We start from the raw sequence: 22,045 nt of genomic DNA on the forward strand, positions 1-22,045 counted from the left end.
CAGCAGTAGACCCTTATTCTGTGTGTAAAAGTACAAGTTGGAAAACTGTTCAGGAGGCTGAGTGGCAAATGTGGATGCTTTGAGCTGCTTCCCACTGACCAATACATCACTAATGGTGCCTCCATAGCAAGAGTCCATTCTGGGTTTAAACTTTCTGGACACCCTTCTGGTCACCACTGACAATATCCACTAGACACAAAATAATTCCGTCCTGACAAAACTAAAACAGCTCATAATGATCGGGTAGCCAAAAGGGCCATCACAACCAAACCTGAAATGTTGCTGGACCCAGCAAGCCCAGAACACTGCAGAGGACAGTATAATATTATGGGGAGCAGCAGTGATTGTTACAATTGTCCCTGATACTGGCAGGGTTCACCAGGGTCATCCAGCGCTTTCCAAAATGAAAGTGCTCACAAGACGTTATGTCTGGTGGCCAGGATTGGATGCTGACATAGCTACAGTACCCAGAGTGCCAACAAGGACAAAAATTATCACTAGCAGCTCCCCCATGTTCATGGAGATGGTCGGACAAACCTGTACTCAATTAAATGTCGACCATGCCGATCCTTTCATAGGCTCAATGTTCTTGGTCATCATAGATGCCCATTCAAAATGGTTGAACGTGCATTGAGTTCATTTAGCAAACTTATAGATGTTTGAAAAGCTGAGAGCATCGTTCCTGGATATATTGGTCATGACAACGGGATGTCATTTACCAGCAGAGCTTGAGTATTTCCTAAAGTTGAATAGTACTTAGCAAGTTCGGATAGCCTCATACCATCCATTGTCCAATGGTCTGGCAGAAGCAGTCCAAATATTGAAGGGCAGCTTAAAGAAATAGCCTATAGTTTCACCCAATACCAAATTGTCCGTTCACATTTGAGTATAGGACCACCCCTCACACAACTACAGGGATAGCTCCAACAGATTTGCTGATGGGGAGATAACTCTGTGCCAGATTAAACCTGATATTCCCAGACCCTGGGGGGGGGGGGGGGGAGGAGGAGGAGGAGGAGGATGAAATGGCAGTAGGAATGGCAATGCCGACACCTGCTCCCTCTAAGCAAGAGAGACAGTTTACTTCAGTTTACTTCTGTGATCAAAATCACAGAAATGGCCCTGCATAGGTACCAAGCAAGGTTGACATGAGATCAGTTCTTGTGACATACAAAGTTTGGGTTGGTGAGGCCATCTTGAACAAACATACGGATCACCTAAAAATTTCTACCTCACAAACGGAGCAGGAGCAAAACATACCTGGTACCTCAACACAGCCAGAAAGACTGTCAGAATTCATGGGTTCTTCTCCTCCTCCATTTAGCATTGAAGAAAACTGAGTCTGCAGAAGAAAACTCTCCCGAGACTCTCTGTGCGCAAGAGATGGGCAACAGTCCCGTACACTCTGCCCATGACAGAGTCGGAGGAACTAGACCTGGGGCAAAAATGTCCCAGAAGATCCAAGAAGAATAATAGACCTACATCCCCACACTTAGTGGGGGAGCAATGTAGTGATTAGAACTAGGGTCAGGTGGATCTCAGCAGGGCTTTTAAACTAGACAATTCAAGGAACCCCGGCTGACAAATTTTAAAAAAACATTCAAAAGGTCTCCTCGCTCTAGGGACTGGCTTTGAGCTGGTCCTGTGTACTGTGCACATGTAAATAAAGGGTGACATAGTGATGGGATAATGGCTTTGGTGAAGTTTTTTAAAAAATTATTCATTTATGGGATGTGGATGTCATGGGCAGGTCAACATTTATTACTTGGCCCTAGTTGCCCTTGAGAAGGTGGTGGTGAGCAGCCGCCTTGAACTGCTGCAGTCCAGCAGTTGTGGATTGATCCACAATGCCATTAAGGAGGGAATTCCAGGATTTTGACCTAGCAATAGTGAAGGAATGGTGATATATTTCCAAGTCAGGATGGTGATTAGTTTGGATGGGGAACATGAAGATGGTGGTGTTCCAATATATCTGCTGCCCTTCTCCTTCTAGATGAAAGTGGTTGTGGGTTTGGAAAATGTTGTCTAAGGATCTTTGGTGAATTCTGGCTGTGCAAGTGAGGTGTATTCCATCACACTCCTGACTTGTACCTTGTAGATGGTGGACAGGCTTTGGGGAGTTAGGAGGTGAGTTCCACACCACAGTAGTCCTAGCCTCTGACCTGCTCTTGTGGTCAGTGTGTGTATGTGGTGAGTCCAGTTGAGTTTTTAGTCAATGATAACTCTCAGGATGTTGACAGTGGGGGATTTAATGATGGTAACACCATTGAAGGTCACGGGGTGGTGATTAGATTGCCTGTCACAGGTAATGTTTATAGCCTGGCATTTGTGGCACAAATGTTCATTGCCACATGTCAGCTCAAAGCTGGATATTGTCCAGGTCTCATTGCATTTTGACATGGACTGCTTCAGTTTCTGAGGAGTCGTGAATACTGCTGAACATTGTGCAATCATCAGCAAACATCCCCACTTCTGACCTTATGATGGATGAAAGGTCATTGATGAAAAAACTGAAGATGGTTGGGCCTTGGACACTACCCTCAGGAACTCCTGCAGAGATGTCCTGGAGCTGAGGTGACTAATTTCCAAGAACCACAAACATCTTCCTATGTGTCTGCATAACTATGACCACTGGAGAGTTTGCCCTCAAATTCCCATTTTGACTCTAATTTTGCCAGGGCTCTTTGATGCCACACTCAGTTGAATACAAGCCTTTCATCCTCCTCACATTTCTAACCAATTTTGTCTCAGCAACAAACTTGTAAATGTTGCATTTGGTTCCTTCATGCAGATAATTTATAAATATCGTGAATATCTACGCTCAAGCACTGATCCTTGCTATACCTCACTAGTCATTACCTGCCACCTGGAAGGAGACCAATTTATTTCCACTCTATTTCTTGTGTGTTAAACAATTCTTGATCCATGCCATTATATTACACTCATGGGACCTAATTAAAAACCTTCTGAAAATTCAAATACACCACATATAACGGTTCTCCCTTCTATGTTCTACTAGTTATCCATTCAAAATATTCCAGTATATTTGTCAAGCATGATTTGCCTTTCATAAACCATGCTAGTTTTGTCCAATCCCAACAATGTTTTTCAAACGTTCTGTTATCACATCTTTAACAAAGACTTCTGAATTTTAACCACTACTGATGTTAGGCTAACGGCTCTGTAATTCTGTTTTTCTCTCCCTTTCTAAAACGGTGGGGTTATATTTTCACCCTCCCAGTTTATAGGGACTGCTCCAGAATCAACAGAACTTTGGAAGATGAACACAAGGCATCCACTATTTCCAGGGCCATTTCCTCTTGTACTCTGGGATGTCGATTATCAGGCCCTGGTGATTTGTCAGTTTTTAACAGTCAGTAAGTGAATGTAGAAGGTAAATGTTTAATTCTCGCTTATATCATCAAACTGTATGAGGGCCCAAATCTTCCAGTCAGCAATGAAGATTTTTATGTCGAGACCTCTTGTGCTTTTTCAGCCAGGACTTCTGATCTGGTCGGCAGCAGAGATGCGTCAGTGCATCTATTCAAGAGGAAATCCAGTGAGAGTTATTTGAAAATCTTTTTGAGATAGTAGAAGTTTGATTGTCTTTCAAATGACTCTTCTGCAGTAGTCAGTGTTCCTTTTAATAGACTATTTATTAATAGACTTTCCAATTCCACAGATTCGAAGTCTACATGAGTTTCAAGTGTCTCCTCCATGAGAGGTTTTTTCCAGATCCTCTCCTCCTCATAGAACATAGAAAAATACTCCTCATGTGACCTTAATCCATTATTAGATTATGATCTCTTAAACATATGCTATTACTCCATATCTTTTCCCAAGTCTTTGTTCCTGTTTTCTTCCCTTCCCTCAACTCCTCCCAAAGTCTCAGACATTTACAGGATTAGTCTGTAAGACTGTTTTGGAATTCTTCGATTTCAAATGAATTTGTTTCTGAGGTTGACAGTTTGTTACATTCTCCTTTCTTTCAATTTAAGTGTGCACTTCTTAGATATTCATATAGTTTTTATTGTCTCGCTCTTCTTCAAGGCCAGAATAGTGCATTTTTATTGCTATTCTTTTCATGGCGACTAAAGCCCTTGGATTTATCCTTTGAATATCTTGTCCGGTGACCACCAAATAGATTCTCAGCTGTTCTATTTTCTCAACGATGAGGAGGTGCCGATGTTGGACTGGGGTGGAGTTAAAAATCACACAACACCAGATTATAGTCAAACAGGTTTATTTGGAAATACTAGCTTTCAGAGCGCTGCTCCTTCATCAGATACTCAACAACAGTGCCTTTCTATTGTTCGGCTTGGATCAATACTCTTTCCTATGACAGGAGGATTTGTAACTCTTTCACTCAATGACAGTGATTGAAGTTCCTAATTGGTTTCTCTTTGCATTTCCTCACATTTCCTAATCTTTCAAGCAATATGCTGCTAGTGCAAGGTTGTAATTTTGGCTGAATTTACTGGCACCCAGCATCATATAATTAAATAGTTTGAAGAAGGAATATATCTATTAATAAAAATAAAGTTTTAAACAAAGCATCTTATTTAAATTTGAAGAAAGATTTGGCTTTATATTGCACGCTGCATTCAGAAATAATTAGCAGAGAGCTTGCACGGTCAGCAACCATCATCAAAAGTGTTAGCAAATATTGATGTATATTCTTTGGCAAAAGGCTCCTGAGTGCAGGGCTCGGCCACTCATGGGCTCATGTGGCGGGGTCTGCCACATCCACAAGTCTTCACTGTTGTCTTTCTAGCTCAGTAGCTTGGCCGCTTTTTTCTGGTTTTAGTTGCCCTGCAACCTCTCCTGATGTCATCCTATGGGAAGCCCACTTATCTCCATCCCTGTTCCATTTCCGTTGGCAGCATCAGAAGACAAGCCAGAACCTCATCGGTCAACTCAGAGCCAGGACCTGTCGGTCGAGGTCCAGCATCAGAGGAAGTGCAAGGCCCATGCAGCATGACTGTCTCCAGCTTGGAGGTGGTGGGCACAACTGTGATGGTGTCAGTGGTGGCAGAAAAGGAGCCCATTTCCACGACCCCAGGGATGGCGGCAATTAGATGAGCAGAGAGGTTGAAATCCAAGGAGATGGAAAGATGAATTTTTAAAGCTGTTTCAGTTTCAGTGACATCAATTTAATTTAATATTAGTACTTCACAACTTTTACAATTTATTCACTAATTTATTCCGTAATCCATGAAGGCGCCAGAGCGTGGCGTCATTATACACTTTTCACTATACTTAGGTACAAGTGACAAAATTCAATAAAGCAAATCAAAGCAAATTTTTGTTGCTCAAAGTATTTTTTTTGATATAGAGCTGTTAGCAATATATGCTGACCGTGCAGATGGAATTCTAATTGGCACACATTCTTCATTTCCATTTTGAACTTCCAAATTTTCAATGATGCATGTAAGTGTTTTGCTATACTGAAAATGCATTTTCTTCTATTTCTGCTATGAACGCCAAATTTATTGAACCAAAGGTACTTACTAAAATCCATTGTTAGTGGCTAATATTATGAACATTTTACTCTTTGTCAATGTAGCCAGACTATCATCAATACATGACAGTGGATAGATTTCATTCGCATTGTATTACTTTGTTGAGTTGAGTCAAGGCCACACAGATCCTAACATCCCTATTTTTTTGAGGAACAGTGACCATACCATTAGCACCATATAGCAGATACTGTGATGGATGAAATCATCCCATCACTGCATTCTTTAAATGTCTGCCTTCCCCCTATCCATTAGTGGTTTTGTTACTTTTTTTGAAGTAAAATGACAAATTTGTTTTGCATTTGTCTTAATTCAATATGATATCTTTTTTTCTTTAATTTACCCAGTCCTGACAATAATTTAGGGAATTTTTTATTGCTGTCTTCTTCAGAAACTTTACATCTACCTTGTTGATCAATCACAATAATGATTTTCTGATGATAAGTGAAGATTGGTGATTCTGTAAAATATAAAATAGTTCAATAACTTCTTTGCTTTTACCATTTTTTTGTCTTGGCGTGATGACCTCTTACTTTCAAATTGCCTGGAGTTTGCAGTTTGATTGAAGACGATTAACTTTATTTGTTTGAGCCATTTTAACTAGTCGTAGAGTATATAAACATCTCCTCCAATATCAAACTTCAACTCAGTTGAACATCCCACTGCATCAAGATTTACTGTTCACTATTTACTGTCTGGATCATTGATCTCTTTTAGGAATCATCTTCAGTGGCTATGAATCTCCAATTTCTTGGATCTAGTTATGTTTAAAACTTTTGCTTTTAACATTCACATTTTGCAGTTTTAGAATGTCACCATATTTTAAAATTATCAAGTTTGTGACAATTGTAATATTCAGCTCCTTTTTACTGGGGTGTCATCTCGCTTGTGTGGCTTGTTCCCACTGCCTCTAAAATATTTCAAAATAGCTGGTGGCATACTTTAACAGTTTTTGGAAGGTTTGCTTCAGTACATTTTCTGCTCTTTGGATCTATAAATTGCACATACTTACTTGGCATCTTCCATGGAAACTTGGCCTGCCATATTCTGTCACCCAGTATTGCTTTCAGATCTTGATCTGCCTTGCAAACTGTACCATCTTCACAGGCTCAAGCAGTCCACTCTCTGTCTCCATGCAATGAGTGAGCTCCTGAGTGGTTGGGTGTGTGAGTGAATTTATGTGTGAGTGAGTAAGTAATACAACTAGGTAGTTGGGTCATGGAGTTAGTTGGATTGAGCCACTAGTTAGTCACATTGGATTTGGTCATCAGATCAAGTCAGGTGTCACTGGACAGTGAGGTGAAGTTGGAGAAGTAATTGGTTCAAAGGGATGGTGGTGGAATAGAGAGTTGTGTTGGGCTGTGCTATTAGGAGGGTCAGTTGTGGTGATCAGTTAAGTTGCACTGGCTGATTGTTGTGCTGCATCAGAGACGAGCCAGAGTAATATTTCCAGGTTTAGTACTCAGGTAATAAATTGGCCAGGTTAGAGAATTGGTTAGCAGATAGGAAATAAAAAAGGAATAAATGATTTATTTTGGAGTTGTCAAGTTTCAAATATTTTCCAGTTTGCTGTTGACACAAAAGTAGGTGGAGAGGATGTAAAGAGCTTTCAAGATGATTTAGTTCAACTTGAACCAGTGGAAAAATGGCTAACAGTTACACAGTAATATGAATAAGTGTGAAGTTGTCCACTTTGGCATGAAAAATATAATGGCAGAGCACTATTTAAATAGTGATAGCTTTAATAAATGTCGATGTACAAAGGAAAATGGTTGTTCTTATAAACTGATCACTAAAAGTAAGCATGCAGCTGCAGCAAGCAGATGGAAGGTATGTTGGCCTCCATTGCAAGAAGATTTGGGTACAGGAGCAAAGAAGTCTTATTGCAGTTGTAATGGGGCTTGATGAGGCCACATCCTGAGTACTGCGTGCAGATTTGGTCCCCTATTTAAGAGGAGAGGGTTTTGCCATAGAGAGAGTACAGCAAAGGTTCACTGGACTAATTTCTGGCACAGGAGAAGATTTAGCCAAATAAAATTAATTTCAATTCAGAAGAATGAAATAGTATCTCATTGAAAAATATAACATTCTGACAGAGCTGAACAGACTGAATAAAGGGATAATGTTTCTCCTGGACAGGGGATGTCTAGAACAAGTGGTCAGTCTTAGGATTGCAAAAGGCTATTTCGGACTGACATGAAGAGAAATCTTTTCACCCAGAAGATGGTAAACCTATGAAAAATTGTACAGTTTTTATATTTCGAGCTCATATTCTCATACTCCAATTTCTCTCTCCTTCCTTACTTTTCAATCATTTTTATTGTTCTTTAAATGCGTCTAATCTCCTGACCTTCCACTTGTTTTTTGCAGCATTTCCACTAGCTGTAGCTAAATCAAAGTTAATCTCAAAATACCACATTAGCAACTTGCTTAAAATCTCAATAATTAACATAGGTTGAGGTTCCACCCTGTTTCAGAACACCTGATCTTTTTACAGAGATGCACAAAATTGTGGTCTGGACCTGAGATCTGGCTGTGTGACATCAGGATTTGATCAGTTCAAGATCTTCGGCTTCAGGCGGCGATGCACTGTAAGCACTCACCACTTTAAGTAATGCGTCCATGTGCAGTGGCATATCACTGTCTTGGGGGAGCCGAAGGCAACCTCTGGAGCCGTAATTTTTGCACAAACTATGCAAACAAATTTCCACCCCTGAGTGTCAACGTACAGCACCTCAATGACTTGAAAACCTTTGCTGGCATCCCATTTTCTACTGCTGCGATTGTGTCTTTTATGAACATTGCTACTTCCACTTTTTAAATTCATTCATAGGATATGGGCATTATTGATTAGGCCAACATTAACGTCCATCACTAATTGCCCTGAGGTAGTGGTAGGTGGCTTTCTTGAACTTCTGCAATCTTTGAAATGTGGATACAACAATAGTGCTATTAGGAAGGGAGTTTCAGGATTTTGAACAAGTGATAATAAAGAAATATCAAGTGGTGATCATTGGATTCTCTCTTCTTGGAGATGGTTGCTGCTAGCAATTGTGTAACATGAATGTTAATTGTCACTAGTTAGTTTAAGCCTGAATATTTGACATGGAATGCTTCAGTATCTGAGGAGTCACAAATGATGTTGAACACTGCAACCATCAATGAACAACCCCACTTCTGCCTTATGATAAAAGGAAGGTCATTGTTGAATCACCTAAAAATACCTGTGGTGATTGACAACAATTTCAATCATCTTCCCTTCTGCTAGGTATGCCTCTAATCAGTGAAGAGATTTCCCCCTCTGTCCTATTGCCTTCAGTTTTGCTGGGGGTCCTCAACGCCAGACACAATCAAATGCTGCAGATAATCGAGCCATTATTAAATTGTTAATTATGTAAGATATGTGTATGCAAATTGGCTGCTGCATTTCCTAAATTATAACAATGAATACACTTCAAAATGTCTTCATGTAAATTTCTTCAGGATGCCCAAAGGTTGCAAAATGCAAAAGGTAAATGCAATTTAATTTTAGTGCAAAGTAATATCAGTACACCCCAAAAACTGCTGCATAGATCATTGCAATTGACATAAAACCATAAGACATAGGAGTGGAAGTAAGGCCATTCAGCTCATCGGGTCCACTCCGCCATTCAATCATGGCTGATGGGCATTTCAACACCACTGACCAGCATTCTCCCCGCAGCCCTTAATTCCTTGTGACACCAAGAATTTATCAATCTTTGCCTTGAAGACATTTAGCGTCCCGGCCTCCACTGCACTCTGCAATGAATTCCACAGGCCCACCATTCTCTGGTTGAAGAAATGTCCCCTCATTTCTGTTCTGAATTGACCCCCTCTAATTCTAAGGCTGTGTCCACGGGTCCTAGTCTCCTCATCTAACGGAAACAATTTCCTAGCATCCACCCTTTCCAAGCCCTGTATTATCTTGTAAGTTTCTATTAAGTCTCCCCTTAATCTTCTAAACTCCAATGAATACAATCCCAGGATCCTCAGCCGTTCCTCATATGTTAGACCTGCCATTCCAGGGATCATCCGTGTGAATCTCCGCTGGACACGCTCCAGCGCTAGTATGTCCTTCCTGAGGTGAGGGGACCAAAACTGGACAGAGTACTCCAAATGGGGCCTAACCAGAGCTTTATAAAGTTTCAGTAGCACAACAGTGCTTTTATATTCCAACCCTCTTGAGATAAATGACAACATTGCATTTGCTTTCTTAATCACGGACTCAACCTGCATGTTTACCTTTAGAGAATCCTCGACTAGCACTCCCAGATCCCTTTGCACTTTGGCTTTACGAATTTTCTCACCGTTTAGAAAGTAGTCTACGCTTTTATTCTTTTTTCCAAAGTGCAAGACCTCGCATTTGCTCATGTTGAATTCTATCAGCCATTTCCTGAACCACTCTCCCAAACTGTCTAGATCCTTCTGCAGCCTTCCCACTTCCTCAGTACTACCTGCCTGTCCACCTAACTTTGTATCATCGGCAAACTTCGCTAGAATGCCCCCAGTCCCTTCATCCAGATCATTAATATATAATGTGAACAGCTGCGGCCCCAACACTGAATCCTGCAGGACACCGCTTGTCACTGGCTGCCATTCTGAAAAAAGAACCTTTTATCCCAACTCTCTGCCTTCTGTCAGACAGCCAATCCTCAATCCATACCAGTAGCTCACCTCGAACACCATGGGCCCTCACCTTGCTCAGCAGCCTCCTGTGTGGCACCTTATCAAAGGCCTTTTGGAAGTCTAGATAGACATATCCACTGGGTTTCCCTGGTCTAACCTACTTGTCACCTCTTCAAAGAATTCCAACAGGTTTGTCAGACATGATCTCCCCTTACTAAATCCATGTTGACTTGTTCTAATCAGACTCTGCTCTTCCAAGAAGTTAGAAACCTCATCCTTAATGATGGATTCTAGAATTTTACCAACAATGGAGGTTAGGCTAATTGGCCTATAATTTTCCATCTTTTGTCTTGATCCTTTCTTGAACAAGGGGGTTCCAACAGCGATCTTCCAATCATTCGGGACTTTCCCTGACTCCAGTGACTTTTGAAAGATCTCAACCAACGCCTCCGCTATTTCCTCAGCCATCTCCCTCAGAACTCTAGGATGTATCCCATCGGGGCCAGGAGATTTATCAATTTTAAGACCTTTTCGCTTTTCTAGCACTTGCTCTTTTGTAATGGCAACTATACTCAATTCAGCCCCCTGACTCCCTTTAATTGTTGGGAAATTACTCATGTCTTCCACCGTGAAGACTGACGCAAAGTACTTGTTAAGTTCTCCTGCCATTTCCTTATCTCCCATCACTAGGCTTCCAGCATCAGTTTGAAGTGGCCCAATGTCTACTTTTGCCTGTCGTTTGTTTCTTATGAATTGAAAGAAACTTTTACTATCATTTCTAATATTACTGGCTAGCCTACCTTCATATTTGATCCTCTCCTTCCTTATTTCTCTCTTTGTTATCCTCTGTTTGTTTTTGTAGCCTTCCCAATCTTCTGATTTCCCACTGCTCTTGGCCACTTTATAGGATCTCTCTTTTTCTTTAATACATTTCCTGACTTCCTTTGTCAGCCATGGCTGTCTAATCCCTCCCCAGATAATCTTTCTTTTCTTGGGGATGAACCTCTGTGCAGTGTCCTCAATTATACCCACAAACTCCTGCCATTTTTGCTCTACTGTCTTCCCCGCTAGGCTCTGCTTCCAGTGTATTTTTGTCAGTTCCTCTCTCATGCCCTCATAATTACCTTTATTTAACTGTAACACCATTACATCCGATTTTACCGTCTCTCTTTCAAACTGCAGACTGAACTCTACCATATTATGATCGCTGCTTCCTAAGTGTTCCTTACTTTAAGATCTTTTATAAAGTCTGGTTCATTACATTGCACTAGGTCCAGAATAGCCTGCTCCCTTGTGGGCTCCATGACAAGCTATTCCAAAAAGCCATCCTGTAAGCATTCCATGAATTCCTTTTCTTTGAATCCACTGGCAACATTATTTACCCAGTCCACCTGCATATTGAAGTCTCCCATGATCATCGTGACCTTGCCTTTCTGACATGCCTTCTCTATTTCCCGGTACATGTTGCGCCCCTGGTCCTGACCACTGTTAGGAGGTCTGTACATAACTCCCATTATGGTTTTTTTGCCTTTGTGGTTCCTCAATTCCACCCACACAGACTCCACATCATCCGACGCTTTGTCATTCAGTGCCATAGATTTAATTCTGTTCTTAACTAACAAGGCAACCCACCCCCTCTGCCCACCTCCCTGTCTTTTCGATAAGTTGAAAATCCTTGGAGGTTTAACTGCCAGTCCTGACCCCCTGTAACCACATCTCTGTGATGCCTACCACATCATAATCATTCACTATGATCTGTGCCATTAGTTCATCTGCTTTGTTATGAATGCTACGGGCACTCAGGTAAAGTGCCTTAATGCTAACTTTATCATTAGAGTTATTGGAAGTCATAAGATGTCCTAAGTTATCCTTTCTTTTTGCTGCATTTTCAGTCTGCCTCGAGTTTAAATCCGCCTGCACATATGCTATCCTGTTGCTTATCTTTCCATTTAACTCCATACTCCCTGTCGCTTTCACTTTCCCTTCCCCCCAACTCATGGTAGCTACCTCCACCTGGAATATTTGTTTTGGATTTCTTTAATGTAGCACTAATTCTGAATTGTTACTTCTGCCAATTAAATTTGTGTGCTTTGCAATCTAATTGCTCACAGTTCAATGCATCTTCTAACATGCTGAATAATATCTGGCATGTACCAGGAGAGTGAAATTCTTTAAAAGAGTAACTTTACAAACAAAATGGCAGCTTAAGTATAATGTAAGAAATCCCACTGACTACTGTACATGTTTTTCTTTCAAATATAACTATTATAGGAATACCTGTGCTCCGATTGAAGTAAACATTCACACTGGACAGTGTGCCTGCTAAACTGTCAAATCATTATCAAGTGTTTTGCAGTTCTTCTGAAGTTTAAAGAGCTTAACCATTGAGAAATCAATATCCTACTTTTACATCTCACAGCTCATCAATGAATCTGATGTTGAACCATTGAACTTTGTGGTAAAATGCAACACTTTCTTTTTATTTAACAGCAGAACTAACTTGTTAGCATGGATCTAAGAAATTACAATGCAGTTACACTGCACTCGCATCCCCCACATCCAAATTTCAGCATTTTGTTAAGCAACAAAAGATTTATTGATGCTTTATGGTGCACTTATAAATGTATGTCACTTAAACGCTGAGTGCATTTTCTTTTTCACAATGAAACCTCTGCACCTCTGCACACATGCATTGCTTTGAAAATTACACAGAATTGCCAGCAATATGATAAGAAGCACCCTCACACAAGTTGAATGCAGTTCTCTCACACATTCATTTCTCATTAATCTTACAATCACTGCAAAATTCATCATATTGTAGAACTGTCTGTGCCAGATTTTTCAGTACCGAGTTAGTTGTGTTGTTATCAAATCAAAATTAAGGGAATTAAAACAAAAGGTGCTGGAGAAATTCAGTTGAAAAAGAGTCAGAATAAAATCAAAACATTAACTGTGTTTTTCTCTCCACAAATGCTGTCAAGCTGCTGAGTTTAGATTTCTAATATCGACAATATTTTGCTTTTATTTGAGCGTTAAGGTAAACATGCTTGATACCAGTAATGTATCAGAATCAGATGCACCATACATTTAAATGCAACTTTTAATAAAATATTTCTTACTATCAGGTAATATCTTACCTGGGCCATCCTGACACTTTGCCTAAAACCAGGCTTCCCAAAGGAAGTTGCGAGTAGACAAACTTCAGTCCACACTTATGGAATACAGATTCCTCAGGGTATCCTTCTTCAGGTACAGTACAACAATTAAACCAAGAGTCACTGTTCATGTGACAGTACCAAGGCTTGCTCAAATCCACAAGTGTAGCATCATTATTTGTTAGAAGTCTCCACTTTGAGCATGTTTCATTCTCACACTGAATCCATAACTTATCTCTATAAAATCCTCTAGCAACTAGATCTTTGACTTTGTCTTCCATTTTATAATACAGCTCTGAAGTACCTTGAAAAATCAAAATGAATTTAACAAATATTAATAAAAGGAAACTGTGAGCAGCTACCTACTGAATGACTGAGCCTAAAAATGAAACTTGCAATGATAAAGTAATGAAAGAGGCCAAAATAAAGCTTAAAAGAATTATTTGGGGAGCAAAGCATTAAGCAAACCATGTTAGTAAGAACTTCAATCCTTGTACAGTCGGTTCTGATATAATGCGATAGTTCCACTCTCATACAATCTCACATTATAAAAGAATTACACAATCGCCACACCATTTAAACTAATGGGGCCGGAATGACATTATAGCGAATATAGGTAAGGAAAGTTTGTGTTCTACAAATAACAGTCTATATTCTTCAATCACATTAAAACCGATTCGCGATGAAGAAACATGGATTATAGCAGAACCGACTGTATTCCATTTTGTGGCAAAAAAAACATTTCTTTTCTCCATGCTCCTCAAAAATCACTTGATTCCAGGAAAAAAAGCCAATAGTTTACAACACACATTTAACTTCAATAATTACCAAATGGATCACAATCTCATACTGCTGAACTCTTTTACATCAGATGATCCTTTTCAATCCAGCAATTGTCCAAATAATTCCATCTCTTTTAGTTTCCTTGAATAGTCCTTAAACATGGATAGGTATTCCCAACATCCCCAACCTTGATAAAACAACATTTCCAAATATGTTGCATTACAATGAAGCATATTACAGAAAAATATTAGATTTTAATTCATTCGTCTTCATTCAACACTAAGATCTGTATCATTTTTGTCAACTTCTTACTTTCTAGACAATTCCAATTTCATTATATTCTTGATAGTGCATCCTCAAAGATATTTTCCTTTCTACCAATTTGAATATTCTTTATGTTATAAGGTTGAAATAGCAAACTTCACCATAACAGCCTAGCATAATGATATTTCAACATTTCTCCAGAGGTCGGTGTATATCAGCATCTCTCTGGTTGTGAAGGCCCTCAATTTTGAAATGCTTAAGTACCAACAATTATTCTATAGTATCCTTTTCTAGTGGCGAGTATTTCCTTTAAGACAAAAATAGAAATTGCGGGAAAGCTCAGCAGATTTGGCAGCATTTATGGAGAGAAATCAGAGGTAATGTTTCCGGTTGAATGAACCTTCTTCAGAAGTCTCATTTCTGTCCACAGATACTGCCAGACTTACTGAGCTTTTCCAGCAATTTCTATTTTTGTCTCTGATTTACAGCATCCGGAGTTCTTCCAGTTTTTATTTAGTATTTTTTTATATTGATCCAACTTCTTGCAAAAGTACTCTATTGGTGTCTCTACTCAAGTCATTATCTGACACTAGGACTGTATTTACCTATACGTTTTTAGCATCAATCAACATTTTAAAAGGTTTTGGTGAAATTGGAGATGACAAGCATTCATGAGGGCCGCCTTCAACCTCTCAAAAGCCGCTCATCTCTCTTTTAACTACATTACCTTTGCCTGGTTTTGCAAAACATCTGTTGGGTGAACAATTATCATGCTGAAATGTGGTACAAGCCTTCAATAAAAACACACATTCTCAAAAATCTCATGATTCTTGTTTAGTTTTAGAAACAGGAAATTCTATCAAAGCCTTTACTTGCACTTTCTGTGGGAACACTTTCCCTTGCCATAACAAATTGTCCCAGTTAAGTTACCCACACTTTCATGAATCTATTCTTGGCAAGATTCATTACTAAGTTGGTGAAATGTAACTGTTAAAAGATGGCTTCCAAATGCGTTACATGATCTTACCAGTTTCTGTATATTAATATGACATGCAAGTAAACCACACAATTAGGTATGGTAGTTACAACTTGATTCATAAGTCTAAGGAATGTACTGAATCATTTTTAAACCTGAAAGGCATGGCTCAATAACCCATTGATATAACCCATTTGCTATGCCAAACACTGACACCCTGTGTCTGTGTGGGTTTCCTTCAGGTGCTCTGGTTTCCTCCCACAGTCCAAAGATGTGCAGGTCAAGTGAATTGGCCATGCTAAATTGCCCATATTATTCAGTGCACTAGTTAGAGGAAAATGGGTCTAGATGGGTTACTCTTCGGAGGGTTAGTGTGGACTTGTTGGGCTAAATGGCCTGTTTCCACACTGAATCTAATCAAATCTAAAACTTCTTTAGCTTTTGATGTCAATCTTGGCAAATAAGGTTAAGAGTAATCCAAAGCGGAAGACAGCAATTACTGAGAACAAGGGCCCCTTAAAGATCAAAGAGGTCATCTTTGTGTTGAACCTCAGGAGATGGGGGAAATATTAAATGAACATTTCGCATCAGTTTTTTTCTGTGGAGAAAGAAATGGAGGCTAGAGAATTCAGGGAAATAAATATTAATATTTTGAAAACACTTTTCGTTGTAGAAAAGGAAGTACTGGAGGTCTTAGAAATATAAAGGTGGATAAATCTGGGACCTGATCTAGTGTACCCAGAATATTGTGGGAGGTTAGGGAGGAAATTGCAGGACTTCTTGTAGAAATATTTGTATAATTTAGAACTACCCGTGAGGTACCAGATGACTGGAGAGTTGTTAATGTTGTGCCTTTGTTTATGAAGGCATGTAAGGAGAATCCTGGGAACAACAGATCTGCGAGTCTGACTTTTGGGTGGACAAGTTGTTGGAGGTGATTCTGAGAGATGGGATTTATATGCATTTATAGAGTCATAAAGATGTGCAGCACAGTAACAGATCCTTCGGTCAAACTCGTCCATGCTGACCAGATATCCTAAATTAATTTGGAATGATTAGGGATAGTCAGCATGGTTTTGTGCGAGCTAAATTGTGTCTCATAAACTTGATTGAGTTTTTTTGAGGAAGTAACCAAGAAGATTGATGAGGCCAGACCAGGAGACAAATGAAAAGCCTTTGTCAAGGTTCTGCATGGTAAACTAATTAGATTAGATTAGATTAGATTACTTACAGTGTCAAAACAGGCCCTTCGGCCCAACAAGGCCACACCGACCCGCCAAAGCACAACCCACCCAAACCTATTCTCCTACATTTACACTTTCATCTAACACTATGGGCAATTTAGCATGGCAAAGCTAGACGATATGGGATTCAGGGTGAGCTTGTCAACTGGATACAAAATTGGCTTAATGGCAGGAAACAAAGAGTGATGGTGGAGGGTTGTTTTCTTGCACTGGAGGCCTGCTACCAGTGGTGTTCCACAGGGATCAGTGCTAGGTCCACTTTTGTTCATCATTTATACAAATGATTTAGATGCGAACATAGAAGGCATGGTTAGTTGGATTGCAGATAACACCAAAATTGGTGGTAAACTGGTCAGTGAAGAAGGTTATCTAAGGTTACAAAGACATCTTTGATCATATGTGTCAATGGACTGAAGAGTGGCAGGTGGAGTTTAATTTGGATAAATGTGAGGTATTGCATTTTGGCAAAACAAACAAGGGCAGGACTTATACAATCAAAAGTAGAGTATTGGGTAGTATTGTACAACAGAGAGACCTAAGGGTTCAGGTACAAAATTCTTTGAAATTTGCGTCACATATAGACAAGATGATTAAGAAGGCACTAAGCATGCTTGTATTCATTGCTCAGGCCTCTGAGCATAGGAATTGGAACATTATGTTGAGTTTGTACGGGATATTAGTGAGGTTTCTTCTGGAATACTGTGTCCAGTTCTGGTCGCCCTGTTATTGGAAGAATATTATTAAGCTGGAGAGGGTTCAGAAGAGATTTACCAGAATGTTGTTGGGAATGGAGAGTTTGAGTTATAAGGAGAGGCTGGGACTTCTTACACTGGCCTGTAGGAGGTTAAGGGGTGACCTTATAGAGGTTTATAAAATCATGAAGAGTATAGATTAGGTGAATGGCAGGTATCTTTTCCCTGGGGTGGGGGAAGATTTTAAAAAAGACCCGAGGCACAACATTTTTACACAGAGAGTGGTTTGTGTGTGAAATGAACTTTCAGAGGAAGTAGTGGATGCAAGTACAGATACAACATTTAAAAGACATTTAGATAAGTACATAAATAAAAAATGTTTGAAGGGATATGGGCCAAGTGCAGGGTGGTGGGACTGGTTTAATTTGGGATTATAGTTGGCATGGATTGATTGGAATGAAGGATTTGTTTCCATGCTGCATGACTCTGTAACAGTATTTACAAATATCTTTTTAAGAAGTAAATCTCAGTTAGGAATGAAATACACCGGCAATCCTATTGATTTAATCGTACAAATGAGGAACTGGATATGAAAATGTTTTTGTCACTGCACTTACTTTTCTAAATTATTGCAGAATATGGTCAACTCATCATAGAGTCATAAAGTCGTACAGCTTGGAAACAGACCCTTTAGTCCAACCAGTCCAAGCCAACCATAATCCCAAGCTAAACTAGTGCCACTTGCCTGCTCACTTCCATTGCATGTCACTGGCCACTCGGGTGTTTCCTCTCTTCCTAGTGGTGGAATACAAATAAAGATTTGCACACTTGTTATTTTTCACTGTGTCCAATACTGTTACACACTTGCCAAAAATAAACGGGAGTGTCAGAGGTTCTGCTCTCTCTGAGAGCTGGCTCTGAAGACGGCATACCAGTGTCAATAAGGATGACTTGATGGTAAAACAAAACAGTGATCACACCGCATTGCCCTTTGTCAAGAAGGGCACTGCTTGTCATGGCCACTCTGGTGTTTCCTTTCTTCCTGGTAGTGGAATATAAATAAAGGTTTATACACTTGTTGTTCTTCACTGTGTCCGACGCCTGGACACAGATGACATGGGTGCTGGAAACAAATAAGCACTACCGTTCTTAGGCAGTAGTGTGGGGGTAAAAAGAAAAAAAATTAAAATAAACTGCGTGTTAGAGGGTTTGTTCACTTGGAGAGCTGGCTCTGAGGAAGCTAGACCATTATCAAGTACTATGTACATGTAAATAAATGTTGACTTGGTGATGAGATACCAGCCTCTGTGTAGCTATGTCAATGGCAACGAGAGAAAAAAAACTCTCCTGAAGAAATTCACTTGGGACTGTCATCTTTAAATTGGGGTAAGCATTTCAGGCATCTTGATATTATTTAAGAAGCTTAACTCGTTCAATCCTGCTGTCGAGCACTGTGCCGAGTATGTGGGCAAATTGGCAGATGAAAAGCAACAATTAATTCTCCTGACAGCTTGTGGACCCACAGCTTTTTTGATAATTAGGAGCCTAATTTTTCTGGAGGCACCAGATACTAAAACCTTTCAAGAGCTGATTTGGTTAAAGAACATTAGGACCCTAAACCTCTTCTGGTTCTGAGATGCTATCAATTTTACTCGGCGGTTTGCGAACCAGTGGAATCCGTGTCGGGATTTTTGATGAGGTTAAGATGACTGGCAGAAGCATGTGACTTGGTTTAACCCTTAATGAAATGCTGAGAGACTATTTGCCATGTGGGAATAATGATGTGACTATGCAAAAGCACTTATAGCTGAAGCCCAACTGGACTTCAAGTAAGTACCATAACCAGCTTTTTCATCAAAAAGTGAAGCATATGTGTTACATAGTTTGGCAGTGAAAGTGCACACCCTCACCAGGCTGACTGAGCTTGTGGGACACCACTTGAGCTAAGGTCATATCCTTAACAGAGGGATTCTAGGTCAGCCCACAGCAAAACACCAAAACAGAGCCAAGTCTCGGCCAAACAGTTAACATTTTCTTCAGAATCTGGGCCGGCAAGCCATTGTAGTTGCTGCTGGCAAGCAGGCTCGAGACAGCGAGAGTCCCATTAGGCCTGAATTGAGTAAGAAAACTCATAGGCTGGTATTCAGGAGAGGTCATACCCTGGAAAGCCCAGCTATATCTGGCTTGGAACAGTTAAATGGCTTATCCAGATCAGAACAAATCAAAATAAATGTCTAGCTAAATGGTCACCTAATTCAAATGGAGGTTGATTCCAGTGTGGCTGTATCAGAGATCACAGAACCAGTCTTTAACAAAATTTGCTCTGAACTCAATTTAAGTTTGCGTAAGACCTCAGTTAGACTGAGAATCTATATCGGGAAATCAAAGGGCGCAACTTTGATTCCGGTCTCGTATGAGAAACAGCTGGTTCAGTTACCACTGATTATCATAAATGGCTCAGGACCAATCTTGCTAAGATTTGCTTTCCCAAAATGCAGCACCTTGCATCTAAATTAAACTCCATCTGCCACTCCTCAGTCCATTGGCTCACCTGATCAAGATCCCATTATAATTTGAGATAACCTTCTTCATTGCCCACTACACATCCAATTTTGGTGTCATCTGCAAACTTACTAACTGTATCTCTTAAGCTCACATCCAATTCATTTATATAAATGACGAAAAGTAATGGACTCAGCACACCGATCCTTGGGGCACTCTACTGGTCACAGGCCTCCAGTATGAAAAACAACCCTCCACCACCACCCTCTGTCTTCTACCTTTGAGCCAGTTCTGTATCCAAATGGCTAGTTCTCCCTGTATTCCATGAGATGTAACCTTGTTAACCAGTCTCCCATGGGGAACCTTGTTGAATGCCTTACTGAAGTCCATATAGATCACGTCTACCACTCTGCCCTCATCAATCCTCTTTGTTACTTCTTCAAAAAACTCAATCAAGTTTGTGAGACATGATTTTCCACACACAAAGCTATGTTGACTATCCCTAATCAGTCCTTGCCTTTCCAAATACATGTACATCCTGTCCCTCAGGATTCCCTCCAACAACTTGCCCGCCACTGACGTCAGGCTCACTGGTCTAATTGTTCCCTGGCTTGTCCTTACCACCTTTTCAAAATAGTAGCATCACATTAGCCAACCTCTAATCTTCCGGCACCTCACCTGTGACTATCGATGATGCAAATATCTCAGCACGACCAGCAATCACTTCCCTAGCTTCCCACAGAGTTCTATGGTATACCTGATCAGGTCCTCGGGATTTATCCGCTTTTATGCACTTCAAGATATCCAGCACTTCCTCCTTTGTAATACGGACATTTTTGAGATGTCACCATCTATTTCCCTACAGTCTATATCTTCCATATCCTTTTCCACAGTAAATATTGATGCATGATAATCGTTTAGTATCTCCCCCATCTCCTGCAGCTCCACACAAAGGCTGCCTTGCTGATCTTTGAGGGGTCCTAATCTCTCCCTACTTATCCTTTTCTCCTTAATGTATTTGTAAAAACCCTTTGGATTCTCCTTAACTTTATCTGCTAAAACTATCTCATGTTCCGTTTTTGCCCTCCTGATTTCCCTCAAGTATATTCCTACTGCCTTTATACTCTTCTAAGGATTCACTTGATCTATCCTGTCTATACCTGACATAGGCTTTCTTCTTTTTCTTCACCAAACCCTCAATTTCTCTCGTCGTCCAGCATTGTCTGTACCTACCAGCCTTTCCTTTCATCCTAACAGGAATATACTGTCTCTCTACCCTTGTTATCTCATTTCTGAAGGCTTCCCATTTTCCAGCCATCCCTTTACCTGTGAACATCTGCCCCCAATCAGCATTTGAAAGTTCTTGCCTAATACCCTCAAAATTGGCGTTTCTCCAATTCAGAACTCCAACTTTTAGATCTAGTATATCCTTTTCCATCACTAACAGAACTAATTAAAACTAACAGAATTATGGCCACTGGCCCCAAAATGCTTCCCCATTGACACCTCAGTCACCTGCCCTGCCTTACTTCCCAAAAGTAGGTCAAGGTTTGCACCTTCTCTAGTAGGTACATCCACATACTGAATCAGAAAATTGTCTTGTACATGCTTAATAAATTCCTCTCTATCTAAACCCTTAACACCATAGCAGTCCCAGTCTATGTTTGGAAAGTTAAAATTCCCTACCATAACCACCCTATTATTCTTACAGATAACTGAGATCTCCTGACAAATTTGTTTCTTAAACTGCCTCTGACTATTAGGAGTCTATAATACACTCCCAATAAAATGATCATCCCTTTATTATTTCTCAGTTCCACCCAAATAACTTCCCTGGATGTATTTCCAGGAATATCCTCCTTCAATACAGCTGTAATGCTATCCCTTATCAAACACACCACTCCCCTCCTCTCTTGCTTCCCTTCCTATCCTTTCTGCAACATTAGTCAGTCCTGTCCATCCCTAAGCCATGTTTCTGCAATTGCTATGATATCCCAGTCCCAAGTTCCCAACCATGCCCTGAGTTCATCTGCCTTCCCTGTTAGGTCTCTTGCATTGAAATAAATGCAGTTTAATTTATCAGTCCTACCTTGTTCTCTGCTTTGTCCCTCCCTGCCCTGACTGTTTGGCTCGCTTCTTTTCTCAGCTGTACCAGTCTCAGACTGATCTCTTTCCTCATTATCTCTCTGGGCCCTACCTCCTCACGCTCCCCCACCTTACTAGTTTAAATTATCCTGAGCAGCTCTAGCAAATCTCCCTGCCA

General features: G+C 40.3%; 1 protein-coding gene across 1 annotated transcript in view; it reads right to left on the reverse strand.

The window, feature by feature from the left end:
• LOC132815926 (zinc finger CW-type PWWP domain protein 2-like) overlaps positions 1-21,220 on the reverse strand; it is a 138,416-nt gene extending 117,196 nt beyond the window's left edge. Inside the window, exons 1-2 of the mRNA XM_060825300.1 lie at positions 21,157-21,220; positions 13,304-13,568 (exon numbers count right to left, since the gene is read on the reverse strand). Of these exons, the coding sequence (XP_060681283.1) occupies positions 13,304-13,568; positions 21,157-21,220 (329 nt within the window). The remainder of the gene's footprint in view (positions 1-13,303; positions 13,569-21,156) is intronic.
• Positions 21,221-22,045: the final 825 nt, after the last annotated feature.

This window comes from Hemiscyllium ocellatum, chromosome 5 (assembly GCF_020745735.1).
Source record: "Hemiscyllium ocellatum isolate sHemOce1 chromosome 5, sHemOce1.pat.X.cur, whole genome shotgun sequence".
NCBI lineage: Eukaryota > Metazoa > Chordata > Chondrichthyes > Orectolobiformes > Hemiscylliidae > Hemiscyllium > Hemiscyllium ocellatum.